Source organism: Pongo abelii, chromosome 3, assembly GCF_028885655.2.
Source record: "Pongo abelii isolate AG06213 chromosome 3, NHGRI_mPonAbe1-v2.0_pri, whole genome shotgun sequence".
Lineage (NCBI taxonomy): Eukaryota > Metazoa > Chordata > Mammalia > Primates > Hominidae > Pongo > Pongo abelii.
The window spans coordinates 603,259-616,627 of record NC_071988.2 but is presented as its reverse complement, the minus strand read 5'-3'; the positions used below and the strand labels follow the sequence as shown (position 1 = coordinate 616,627).

At 55.3% G+C, this 13,369-nt stretch overlaps 1 protein-coding gene across 1 annotated transcript in view; it reads right to left on the bottom strand.

Annotated features, from left to right (window-relative positions):
* Positions 1 to 6,303, bottom strand: part of PDE6B (phosphodiesterase 6B) — a 46,555-nt gene extending 40,252 nt beyond the window's left edge. The window contains exon 1 of the mRNA XM_024245981.2: positions 4,118 to 6,303. Coding sequence (XP_024101749.1) covers positions 4,118 to 4,585 — 468 coding nt within the window. The 5' untranslated portion in view covers positions 4,586 to 6,303. The remainder of the gene's footprint in view (positions 1 to 4,117) is intronic.
* Positions 6,304 to 13,369: the final 7,066 nt, after the last annotated feature.

The window sequence follows — 13,369 nt, the reverse complement described above, 5'->3', positions numbered from 1 at the left end:
TCTAGCCTTGTAGAGACCACCACAGGACTGAGTCCAAGGGTCTTGACTGCTTGCTACGTGCAGGACCCCGTGATGAGGTGTTTTGGGGCAGGGGTCAGGAGACCTACCAGGGTCCTGGGACAGGCCTTTGGGATGGGTTCCCGTGACGGTCCCAGGGAGAGGAGCTGGAAGCGGGTGGAGGCTGAGGCTGCATGCACAGCACTGCGGGGTCCGTGGCTGTTCTGCTGGGGCTGGGCTCAGAAACCGCTGCACAGTCAGAGCCGGGGTGTGAGTCCTGCCCTGCCACTTGGTGGCCGTGGCCGAGCCCCACCAGCCCGCCAGGATTGTCCATCCCAGCTGCCCTTGCTGTGAACTCTTGCAGGTCTGATGAGCCACAAAGGGGTGATGGCAGGGCTGGTGGCTTCCCCCTCATCAGGTGTGGGCGGCGTCCCTGCCCGGGGTGCACAGTGGGGGACAGGGAAGGCCGTGCTGCCTCACAGGCCCACTCGCTCCTCCGTCTCTGCACCTGACCCGTGCTTCCTTCCTGCTAAAAGGCTTGTCTAGGGGCCGTGGACACCGGGTGGCTGGGCAGGGCCTCTCACCCGGCTGCCCCTTTGGCTTCTGACATGTTGGGAGGGATGGAGGGGGGCCTGGTGTCCACTTTCTGGGACCTGTGGTTCCTGAGCCCAAGGTTTTAGGGTTCACAATCCACGCCCAGGCCTGGGCCAGGCTCCAGGAAGGTTGTGCTCAGTCCTGAGTCCCAGCAGGGCCCCCCTTGTGCAGGCCCTGGGATCCGCCATGTCTCCCCAGGGGGCTGCCGTGACACACAACATGCGTAGTTGTGGGGTTCTGGGAGCAGACAGGGACTTGGAGCCATCAGCTGAAGCCCTGCACCTCCCAGAAGCTGGTCCCATGTGGCCTGGCACTGCCTGGGCTCCCTGTAGGCCCGAGAGAGTGAGCCCTGGGCAGCCCCTCCCTCCGTGGTAACTCCTGGGACAGACCCCTGGGGACAAGAGGGCCCACAGGCCAGGCTACTGCAGCCTTCACCCCGGGCTGGCACCCTCAGCTCCAGGAGGATGGATGCTCGCAGCTCAGGGAGGAGCTAGTTACCCGGGGCCTGCCGGCCCTGCAGACTCACAGCCCGCCTGTGCTCAGGAGCAGGCTGGTTTAGCCGCTGCAGCGCCCTTGCGAGGCAGACATCATTTCCCCAATGTAAACAGGGAGACAGGGCTCAGGTGGGCGAGACTCCAGGTGGCCCAGGTGTTGCATGCTGGCCACCCATACCCCGTCTGAGGGACTCTTGCACCACAGCCACCAGCTGCTCTCCTGAAACGGCCGGTGCAGCTCACACCCTCCAAAGAGGGTGCAGTGGGCCAGAATGAGGTGTGCTCTGCCTCAGTTTCCCCTTCTGTAAACTGAGACATGAACCCAGAAGCCACTTGGCAGTGCTTAGGGTGCTGAGATGCACTTCATGAGGATTTGCACTTCATGAAGATTTGCACTTCATGAAAATTTGCTTTTTTTTTGGCAATTTAGACTCAAGTTTCTGTTCCCTTAGTCTAAGATAACTAAGACTTCACAGAATGGAGGGGCAGACACCATGCTCAGCCCCTCGGAGTGGCACCAGCTACACTGGGCAGGGGAGAGGCCTTGGAGGTCAGTCCTGGGGCAGGTGCTGCCATGGCACTGGGGGTGGGGGTGGCAGGACCTGGAACAGCCCTGGGGAACAGGCCAGGCTAAGGGACAGACCTAGGACAGCCCAGCAGTTTGAAGGGGACCCGCAGAGCAGGGATGAGAGACCATCAGCCGGTTGGGGACAAAGGGGTGAAGGGGTGGTGGCAGCGGGGGACAAACTCCTGGGGGCAAGAAGGACACAGCCCGGGCTTGGGACAAACTCCTGGCAGTGAGAAGGACGCAGCCCAGGCTCGGGACAGGGTGGGGATGAGAAGTTGTCTTGGGGATTGTGTGCAGGAGGAAGGGAGAGAGGGAGGATGGCAGAAAAGGAGGGAGGAGGGTGGCAGGAGAGCGAGGGGAGGAGGGAGGAGGGAACGGGGGGAGGGAGGGAGGAGGCAGCTGGTGTCCACCCCAGGCCCCACCGCTGTGAAGTTTCCTGGCTTCCTGGTAACTCATGCTCCTGATGCACGATTGATTTGTGGGTGCCCCACTTCTTAGGAGGGAGGTGGAGATGAAGGTAACCCGGGGATTACTGAATCTAGGTCACTGCCTCGCTGCTTGCTTACTGCCATTGGGATAAGAGGATTGCCACTTCCGGCCTGGTGCGGTGGCTCACGCCTGTTATCCCAGCACTTTGGAAGTCCGAGGCAGGTGGATCACCTGAGGTCAGGAGTTCGAGACCAGCCTGACCAACATGACGAAACTCCGTCTCTATTAAAAATACAAAAATTAGCCAGGCATGGTGGCGGGTGCCTCTAGTCCTAGCTACTCAGGAAGCCAAGGCAGGAGAACCGCTTGAACCCGGGAGGCGGAGTTTGCAGTGAGCTGACATCGTGCCACTGTACTCCAGCCTGGTGACAGAGTGAGACTCCATCTCAAAAAAAAAAAAAAGGATTGCCACTCCCTCTCCAGCTGCCTGGGAAGGAGGGACCACGCCTGCCCCTGGGCTGGCGGCCTGATGGGTAATTCCCAAGGCTCATCCAGCAAGAGCGGAGGCTGCCTGGGCCTCTTGCAGCCTCTTTAGCTGTGGGGACAGAAAAGGGGAGAGGAAGCTGGGACAGGTGCAGGACAGGGAGAAGGGGCTTCCCCACTCCCCTTCTTCCTCAGAGCCCCCTTGCCGGGCAGCTCCTCAGGGCCTTTCCAGGTCTCTGCTGGCCGCTGCCCTCACCCAGTCTGGCAGGCACCTCACACCGTCTTGTTCTCCAGTCCCGCCAGGACCGCCTCTGTCCTCGGGAAGCGTCTGCTCCAGCCCGTGCTTTGCATGGACAGGCCCTGCCCTTCCCTCCTTCGGTGACTCCAGTGAGCCTGTCTCGATTCTCAGTCTCTTGTCCCTGCCCAGTCCCACCCTGGACCGCTGTGCTCAGTGGCTACCAGGTTTGTTCTCCCCTGGCGGCCGGCGTGGGCTTCCATGGGATAAAGCTGCTTCTGCCACAGTGGGAGTTTGGGGTTCCCCTCGGCTCCCCCGCCCTGTGGGCGTCTGTACCACCTTCGACTGTGACCTCTTCTTCCCAAATCCCAAGGCAGGGCCTCCCTCCCAGCCCAGAGAGCTCTGAAGCCCCCATCTGGTCAGTCTTCCTGGAAGCCAGGGGTCCTCACTCGGATTACACGGTCCCCACCATGGGACGTGGATGCAGAATCAGGGCACCCTGGTTTGAGCCTGAGTCTGCTTCAGCCGAGGCTCCTAGACTCAGGTCTAAGCAACTCAGTGGCCACGCGATGTCAGCTTGAGCCAGAAGCTGAGTCGGAGAGGCAGGCGGCCAGGGCACAGTGCCGGGAGGGGGCTCTAGGTACTTGCTCCTCAGCACAGAACAAGCCTTGTGCCCTGACAAGAGGCCTCCCTGGAGGCCTGAGGATCCGAGCTGACCCTCAGACACCTGGGACAGGTGCAAGAGATGCACACAGCCACCTCCCTGATGTAATGCCCAACCTAGTTTTTACTAACCCTGTTTTTAGGCTTGTTTCCACCTGAATTGACTTTCCCTTAGCTAAGAGAACCAGACAGACTCCATCTTGGCTCTTTCACTAGCAGCCCCTTCCTCAAGGACTTAACTTGTGCAAGCTGACTCCCAGCACATCCAAGAATGCAATTAACTGATAAAATACTGTGGCGAGCAATATCCGCAATTCCGAGGAATTTGTCTGATTGATAACGCCCAAAGCCACAAGTCTATAACCTTGTAATAATCTTAAAGCCCCTGCACCCGAAACTGTTTACTTTCCTGTAACCATTTATCCTTTTAACTTTTTGCCTACTTTATTTCTGTAAAATTGTTTTAACTAGACCCCCCTTCCCTTTCTAAACCAAAGTATAAAAGAAAATCTAGCCCCTTCTTTAGGGCCGAGATAATTTTGAGCGTTAGCCGTCTCTCGGTCGCCGGCTAGTAAAGGACACTTAATTCGTCTCAAAGTGTGGCGTTTTCTCTAACTCGCCTGGGTACAACACCGAGGCTTCGCACAGACCCACCTCGGCCACGTCCTTGACGTTCACCATCTTCTTGGTCTGAGCCACGTGGCCCACGACCCCGACGTCCAGCGGGAAGACGATCTCGGAGTCGGGGGGCACCAGACAGTCCTCCAGGACGCTGTCCGGCTGCACGCTGAAGAGCCTGGTGGCCAGCTCGGCCACGCCGTTGCGCTGGCGGTACATGAAGAGGCTGCAGCGGTCGGCCTGCAGGAGGGTGCAGAGGCGCCGCAGGACCTTGAAGACGACGCGCTCCATGTTGATGCTCTCCTGCGCATCCTGCACCAGCTCCAGCAGCGCCGCGCTCTCCTCCACCTGGCAGAGCTCCCGGAGGCTGTCGCAGTCCGGCGGGCACCCGCCCTCGCAGGCCGCGGCCACATTCTCGGGGCTCAGTTTCTTCCCAAAGTACTGGCGGGCAAAATCGGGGTTCTGGTCGAGAAAGCTCCGGGCCTGCTCCTCACTGAGGCTCATGCTGGCTGCCTGTCCCTGGAGACGCTGCTGCTCCAGGCACGCATGGACTCCCAGGAAACCCTGTCATCAGCAAAGTCTTTCTTAGTGAGATTAGGAACCCCGGGGGGAGTCCGCTGACTCACTCCTACAAATGGGGGCCTGCGCTCCCTCTCCTCGGACCCCGGGACTTCCCACCTTCCAGGAAAACCAGACCCCGTGGAATGAAGGCTGGGAGTAACTGTTGGGGGATCTCCTGCCTGTTGCAGGGGTCATGGGTGGCTGGGTGCAGGCATTTGGCTTCCAGTGGACCAGGCCTTGAGAACTAATCCCCTGAGGAGGTTATCCCATACACAGCATGAGGCTTTCTGCCGGCGGAGCTGCCTGAGGGTTTGGGTTGGTCCCACAGGTGGCCCCAGGCCATCCTGGGAGCCCACCTGGGTTCGGGTGTGGTGGGGAGGTGGTGGGGCACTGGCCCTACCTCCAGGAGACGCAGTTCACCCCTGTGCAGGAGACAGGGCCAGGTAATCACACCAGGACCCAAATGCCCAGAGGCCAACAAGGGGACCCTGGACGTGGAGGTGGGACCACATCCACCTTCCCCCACACTCTGAGGGATCCAGAGTCGCTAGTCAGCCTTTACCTGCTGTCAGGCCCCGGCTGGGACAAGCTTTGGGGTGACGCCGCTCTGAGGCCACATGGCTGTCGGTGGCAGGAGGACCTGAATGTTGGGGGCTGCCTGGCAACAAAGCCCGGCCTCTCCTCTCCGCTGTCACCGCAGCAAGCCCTGCCTGCTCCCATAGGCCTCTCGGCTCCTGGGCCAGCTCCCCGCGGGCCAGCAGGGGTGATGTGGTGGGAAGCACCTTGGCTGGGTCTGGCACGGGCGCCGGCCTGGCAGGCGGGTGGCAGTGTTCCCGACTTCCCTGAATATAAAAACGCTGATTGCCGCTTTCCAGGCACCTTTGTGCTGCCAGATCCTGGGCTTAAGGTTTCTTGCCATCTTTTCCAGTTTGTCTGTCCATATTCTCACCGTACTTTTAACCAAGTTGCAAGGTTTTCATGTGGTTCTTTTACTGCACTCAGCTGGTAGACGTGTGTGCACGCATGCATGAGTGTGCACATACGTGTGTGCAAGGAGTGTGAGTGTGCGCACGTGTAGGTGTATGTGTTCGTGTGTGAGCACGTGTGCATGACAGCCAGGTACCCTCTGGAGCGCAGAGTTCTCTCAGCACGAGGCCAGGCCCCGGGGAAGCTTCTGCGAGGGCCCTGGGCTGCACGGCTGCAACTGCCTGTCTCAGAGGCTGCTCTAAGGGCAGCATCTGCGCCGTCCACAGTGGGCCCAGCTGGGCGTGTGACGTGTGCCCTTGTGCCATGATGTTCCTGCCTCCGCTTAGTCACAAAGTCACTTCCTTTCAAGGATCTGCTGAGAGGCTTCCCCTTTTTCCTCAAACTAGTGAATTCTCACTGGGGACGGGGGAGTGGGGATGCGGGTGGGGGGAGGGGTTGCGGGGCCGCTGCAGTGCTTGGGTTTGGGGCCAGGGTGGAGGGTCGCCTGCTTTGCATTCAGTCCCAGAACAGCCTCCAGAGCCTGCCGGGTGCATTTCCCAGCTCCCAGGGACGAGCTCACATTGCACCTGGATGTGAGGATGGTGGCCGGGCTGAGCCTTCAGGTCCTTGGTTGCTTCAGGTCCTCGGTTGCCCCACCCTGAGGTCTATGCACGCGCAGCCCCTCCCCACCTCCTTCTTCCTCTGCAGGCTCTTTCCCGTCCCCCAGTTCTTCACAACCCCCTTCTGGACGCCCCCACTTTGCCCCTTGAGTGCGTGGCAGGTGCTAGTGCCCCCGATGAAGACGGGTGCAGACGACACGCCACAGAGGACCACGGTCCCCACCTGGCAAAGGTTGGGGAGAGGGTCCACAGGAGCTGGGCAGGGGGCTGTCTGGAAGGGGGTCCTCACCGTTTGGTACCTGTGGCTCCTGTCGGGCAGTCTCAGGCTCCCTCCAGATGTGAGGGCGGCACCTGCTCCTGCTCAGATCTGAATACAGATGGGCCTTTGTCCTCAAGCCGAGGATGTTTCTGTGTATAATGAGGAGATGCGGAGCAGGAGGCAGAGCCTGTGTTCCTCTGTTGGATGGGGGCGGTTGGTGCCTAGCAGGATGATCCCGCTCCCACCAGTGGCACGACCACCTGCTCCATGGTGTTTATTTTTGCTTTTTCATAAAGAGGCCCCAGGGCTCCTCTGCCTCCACTCAACAGGACCTCTTCATCCATTTACCTCCTTGTAGCCCTGGAAGTGCCATGTTGAAACTCCGGACACCCGCCCCTCATCCATAAAAGACTTGGTCCCTGTTCTCACGAGGCCTATAATCTAACGAGGGCAACAGAAGTTTATTTTTAAAATCCCACAAATGCATGGAAAACACTCACTGTGCCCAGGGCCAAGGCTGATGGAGATGCCGGGTGTCTGTGGGTTGGGAAGCCACATGGAGGGGATGATGGCGCAGAGAGCAGGGGGAGCTGGTGTGACGCGAGGCAGCCCTGGCCAGTGGGGGATCCAGTCTGTCTCACTTTAGGGTGGGACAGGTTGAGGTGCAGCCTGGAGGAGGCGCAGGCACCACCTCCTCGCAGCTGGCGACCCTTACGTGTGTGTGCCCTGCATGTGGGTCACACCAGCGTGGGGAGACTCCTGCTGCCGTGGGGTGGAGGGGCTTAAATCTCAGCTCCAGATGGATACTCCTCAGTGGGCAGAAACCATCGCTCATCCTTCAGGACGCGTCTGACACGGGGCGTCAGAACGTGTTTTGCTTTGTGCGTCTGTGGGGCTTTGTGCGTCTGTGGGTCTTTGTGCGTCTGTGGGTCTCAGTTTCTCAATCTCTTGGTGCATCTTGGGTCTCGGTCTCAGTGCTGGACCCAGGGAGCATTCTGTCCTTGTTTATGAGGTTCTTGGTTGATGAGGAGACAGAAAGTGAGCTCATGTCTCTGTAGGGAAAAGAAAGAGAGATCAGACTGTTACTGTGTCTATGTAGAAAGGAAAGACATAAGAGACTCTATTTTGAAAAAGACCTGTACTTTAAATAATTGCTTTGCTGAGATGTTGTTAATTTGTAGCTTTGCCCCAGCCACTTTGACCCAACCTGGAGCTCATAAAAACATGTGTTGTATGAAATCAAAGTTTAAGGGATCTAGGGCTGTGCAGGACGTGCCTTGTTAACAAAATGTTTACAAGCAGTATACTTGGTAAAAGTCATTGCCATTCTCTATTCCCAATAAACCAGGGGCACAATGCACTGTGGAAAGCCGCAGGGACCTCTGCCCTTGAAAGCGGGGTATTGTCCAAGGTTTCTCCCCATGTGATAGTCTGAAATATGGCCTCGTGGGTTGAGAAAGACCTGACTGTCCCCCAGCCCAACACCCATAAAGGGTCTGTGCTGAGATGGATTAGTAAAAGAGGAAAGCCTCTTGCAGTTGAGATAGAGGAAGGCCACTGTCTCCTGCCTGCCCCTGGGAACTGAATGTCTTGGTATAAAACCCGATTGTACATTTGTTCAATTCTGAGATAAGAGAAAAACCGCCCTATGGTGGGAGGTGAGACATGTTTGCAGCAATGCTGCCTTGTTATTCTTTACTCCACTGAGATGTTTGGGTGGAGAGAAACAAATCTGGCCTACGTGCACGTCCAGGCATAGTACCTTCCCTTGAACTTAATTATGACATAGATTCTTTTGCTCACGTTTGTTGCTGACTTTCTTCCTATTATCACCCTGCCTTCGTACTACATTCCTTTTTGCTGAAATAATGACGATAATAATCAATAAAAACTGAGGAAACTCAGAGACCGGTGTCAGTGCAGGTCCTTGGTATGGGTCCCTGGGCCCACTGTTGTTTCTCTATACTTTGTCTCTGTGTCTTACTTCTTTTCTCAGTCTCTCGTCCCACCCGACTAGAAATACCCACAGGTGTGGAGGGGCAGGCCACCCCTTCACGTCTCCATCACGATGTCTCTGGGCTACATTCTGCTGAGTCCTTCCCTTGTTCTGTCATTTCACCTCTTTTCTGCAAACGTTTTTTTCAATCATGTAAATGCTTCTTTTCTAGTGGCTGGGACTGTCTGAGGTCTCCATAACCAACCCAGGTTCCTCGGGGCTGTCCACTTGACCTGGTCAGAGGGGCCTCGTCCTGGTGCAGCCTTCAGGGGGCTCCCAGGTGGCCACTCTTGCTCAACTCTTGGGGTTTTGTGCCGTGCGTGCGAAGCTTAGTCCTCAGCCAAAGCCCCATGTGGCCCTGTACAGATCGTTGGAGCCTGTCGTGTGCACAGATTCCTCCTCGGCAGCAATCTTCCCTGCAAACTGTGGCCACCGCTGCCTCCCCAGGGCCAATCTGTCTTCCAAGCTTCATAAGATCTCAAAACAGTAATTCATTTTTGTCTCCCAGTTTTCCATAACAACACATAAATAATTGCTATCATAAATTAGTAGAGCCTCATGTAAGGTAATCCCTAATGTGTCTACACAGTGCTCTGCAGATTTTCAAAATAATGAAGATGTTTTCGTGTGAATGGGGTGCCCTTGTGTTGTGCACAACCTGAGCAACTGTGCATCTTAGCCTTGTAGTAGCCCAGAGAGGCTTTGACTTCCCATGTTGGATGGATCGCGAAACTCTGAAGCAAGCATCTCATGATTAGGAGAACTATTGTAGTTTTGCAGAGTCTTTTAAAAAATTATTTTCTCCTCTATTATCCCATAGTGATCATCAATAAAATATTTAAAATGTAGATGGTGTGGGTAAGAATGTTAGAATGGCAACTCTCTGGGCCGGGCTTGGTGGCTCACGCCTGTAATCCCAGCACTTTGGGAGGCCGAGGCAGGCGGATCACGAGGTCAGGAGATCCAGACCATCCTGGTTAACATAGTGAAACACTGTCTTTACTAAAAAATAGAAAAAATTAGCCGGGCGTGGTGGTGGAGCGTGGTGGCGGGCTCCTGTAGTCCCAGCTACTTGGGAGGCTGGGGCAGGAGAATGGCGTGAACCCAGGAGGCGGAGCTTGCAGTGAGCCGAGATCGCGCCACTGCACTCCAGCCTGGGTGACAGAGCGAGACTCCGTCCCAAAAAAAAAAAAAAAAGAATGGCAACTCTCTGGAGAAACAATCACTGAACTGGTAGAAAGGAATGAAATTATAAAGAACAGTTGAACAGAAGAGGATTACCAGCAGATGAGAGCTATGGCTGCCTGATTTAAAGGGGCAGGGGAGGCCCACCAAAAAGGCCACAGGCCAGCCTGGCCAACACGGTGAAACCCTGTCTCTACTAAAAATACAGAAATTGGTTGGGTGTGGTGGTGGGTGCCTGTAATCCCAGCACTTTGGGAGGCCGAGGTGGGTGGATCACCTGAGGACAGGAGTTCGAGACCATCCTGGCCAACGTGGTGAAATCCAGTCTCTACTAAAAATACAAAAATTGGTTGGGTGTGGTGGTGGGTGCCTGTAATCCCAACTACTTGGGTGGCTCAGGCACAAGAGTAGCCTGAACCCAGGAAGTGGAGGTTGCAGTGAGCTGAGATCACACCACTGCACTCCAGCCTGGGCAATAGAGTGAGACTCTGTCTCAAAAAAAAAAAAAAAAAAAAAGCCACAGGAAGGTACCCTGTGAGACGCACTGATTCACCCCGTAGCTCCAGAGGACCAAGAGATTCAGACCCTGGGGCTGGTGTCGGTTGGGACTCCCCAGGAAGCAGACGCTGGCAAGCAGGTTCACTGTTGATATGTTTGGATATGGGTCCCCTCCAAGCCTCATGTTAAAATGTGATCCCTGATGTTGGAGGTGGGGCCTGGTGGGAGGTGATTGGGTCATGGAGGTGGATCCCTCACGAACAGCTGGTGCCCCTCTTGTGGGGCTGAGTTCTCCCTCTCACCTCCTGTGAGCTCAGGTTGTTAGAGCCTGGCCCCCACCCCCCTCTTTTTCCACTCTGGCATGCTGGGTCCCCTTCACCTCGCCCACAAGTGGAAGCTCCTGAAGCTGTCACCAGAAGCAGACCCTGGTGCCAGACTTCCTGTACAGCCTGCAGAACCGTGAGCCAGAGAAATCTCTTTCTTTACAAATGACCCAGCCCCAGGTGATTCTTTACAGCAACACAGCTGGACTAAGACAGCATGCCCTGGACTCAGCCTGGACTCCTGACTGATGCCCTGGACTCAGCCTCAGGGGAGGACTCTAGAGACCTCCCAATACCATGAACCGGCATCAACCCACGGGCACGAGTCCAGGGAGACAGAACATGCACACAACCAGTTATAAAAGCAACTTTATTACTCACAGGCAGGCAGCAGGGAACAGCAGAAGCCTAGGATCCACGGTGAGCGGGTCCCTGAGGCTCGGGAAAACTGCCTAGAACGAATGGAGCCTTGTCTATGTGTGCCCCGCTTCACACCACAGCTGAGGGATCCCAAGGGTGCACTCTGCTCTGGGTTCCATAGCCAGGGGTGACTCGCGGGGCTACAGTGTGCGGGACATCCTGCCCTAGGAGGCACAGGAGCAGAGCCAGGGCTGTCCGGCCGGTCTTTCCCTAGACCAGGTGGTTGCATTCCTGGCACATTCTTCAGGTATTCTCGTGAACTACGCATGAGAAGGGAGGGGCTTGTTCATTCCAAGGCCACCTGGGACTTGTCCTGCAGATGCCAAGACAGAATAGGAAGTGGATTTATGGGATGGGGGCTCCCTTGGAGGGGTAGAAGGGAGATGAAGGAGGAGCAGGTGGGGAACCCCAGGTAGAGGTGTGGTTGTGGCACCTGTGGAAGGAGAGGGAAGGAAGGTGGCTGGGCAGGACCAGCCTCAGACTGAAGTTCAAGACCGTACTAGCCAGGCTCGGAGGAGCCCTGGGGAAAGAACGCCTTTCGGGGAAGCCCCTGCGCATGGAACGTTCTGAGTCTAGCACCTGCCATTGCCCAAACTGGACTTCCAGCCTTTGGTACCTCATGTGAGGAGCTCAGGAGCTGCTGCTCCACCCTAACAACAAGTCAGCTGAGCAGACTGAAAATCAACAATTCTTCCCACACCCAAAACAGCTTGAAATGTGAAGGTACCTGGTATGCCCAAGACTTGAGGGGCTGGCAGGCGCTGGCCTGTCAATGACAGGGGCCGTGGTTTGCCAGAGCAGAGACGCATCCATGGAAACCACCTCAGGAGCCTGTTCCAGGGCGGGGAAACCTGAACTGTAGCTGATATATCCCTGGAGGCTCAGTGTGGGCAACTCCAAACTCCTCCAGGGGGACCCAGTCATGGCAGACACCACATGGGGGGACCCACTCATGGCGGACACCATGGGGGGACCCACTCATGGCAGATACCACATGGGGGGGGACCCAGTCATGGCGATCACCACAGGGAGACCCAGTCATGGGGGACACATGGGGGACACCACACGTGTGTGAGTTTTACCCCAGGAGTTCTACCACATTCTCACAGTGAATATCAGAGAAAAATCTCATTCTGCAGGTAGTAGGATGGAAAATGGAATCATTTTGAAACACACTAGACCATTCTGTCCTTAACAAGAGCTGCCTTCAGGAGAAACTGTTCAGCTAGAGTATAACCTGCTGGGGGAAGAGAAATATCCAACTTCCGCCCCCTCGAGCCATCCTGTCCCACCTAAGAAGGTGAGGGGTGGGCGGCTGAGAAACCCTTGCGAAGTTCACAGCCCATTGCACAGGTTCACTAAAGACTGAGGCCTGGTTAGAAGGTTCTAGAATGCTTCCCCTCCCCCCACATCTTACAACCGCATCACTAAAGGCATCTGTATGGCAGGTCTTTATACTCTGCACATCATGTCTGGCTATCAAGAAAATATTACAAGACATACTAAAAGGAAAAAAAAAAAAACCCCACACCAGAATTTGAGGAGCCAGAACAACCATTAAAACCAGACATGGCAGTTATGTTGGAATTATCAGACAAGGAATTTAAAACAGCAATGACTAAGATGCCAAGAGCTCTAGTGGGTAAAGGAGACAGCACACAGAACAGATGGACAATGTAAGCAGACAGATGGAAAGTCTAGGAAGGAACCAAAAAGAAACATAAAGATAGAAAACACGGCAACAGAAATGAAGACCGCCTTTGATAGGCTCATTAGTAGACTGGACACAGCTGAGGAAAAAGCCTCTGAGCTTGAGGATAGCTCAATAGAAATTTCCAAAAGTGAAAGGCAAAGAGAACAATCACTAAAAAACAAACAAAAAAAACAGAACAGAATATCCAAAAGCTGTAGGACACCCATAATACCAGAAGCAGAAGAAAGGAAGGAAGGAAGGAAGGAAGGAAGGAAGGAAGGGACAACAAAAAAACTGAAACAATAATGACTGAGGATTCCTCCAAATTAATGTCAGACACCAAACCACAGATCCAGGAAGCTCAGGGAACACCAAGCAGGATAAATGCCAAAACAAAACAAAACAAAAAACACTGCCCCCAAAGAAAACAAACAAGAAAACAAAATGACACCTAGGCATCTCATATTTAAACTACATAAAATCAAACATGAACAAATTTTGAAAGAAGCCAGAAAAAAACCTCCCAACACCAACACCTTGCCTGTAGAGGAACAAAGGTAAGAACGACACCACCTTCTCTCAGGAACCATGTGTCTGAGTCCATTTTCTGCCACTAAAACAATGCCACACAGATGGGGTAAATTATCAGGAAGTTTATTTGGCTCACAGTTCTGGGAGCTGGGAAGTCCAGGAGCTGGGTGCTGGCATCTGGCCAGGGTCAGTCTATGGTGAGGGGCAGAGCAGGGACGCAAGCAGGGGAGACAGAG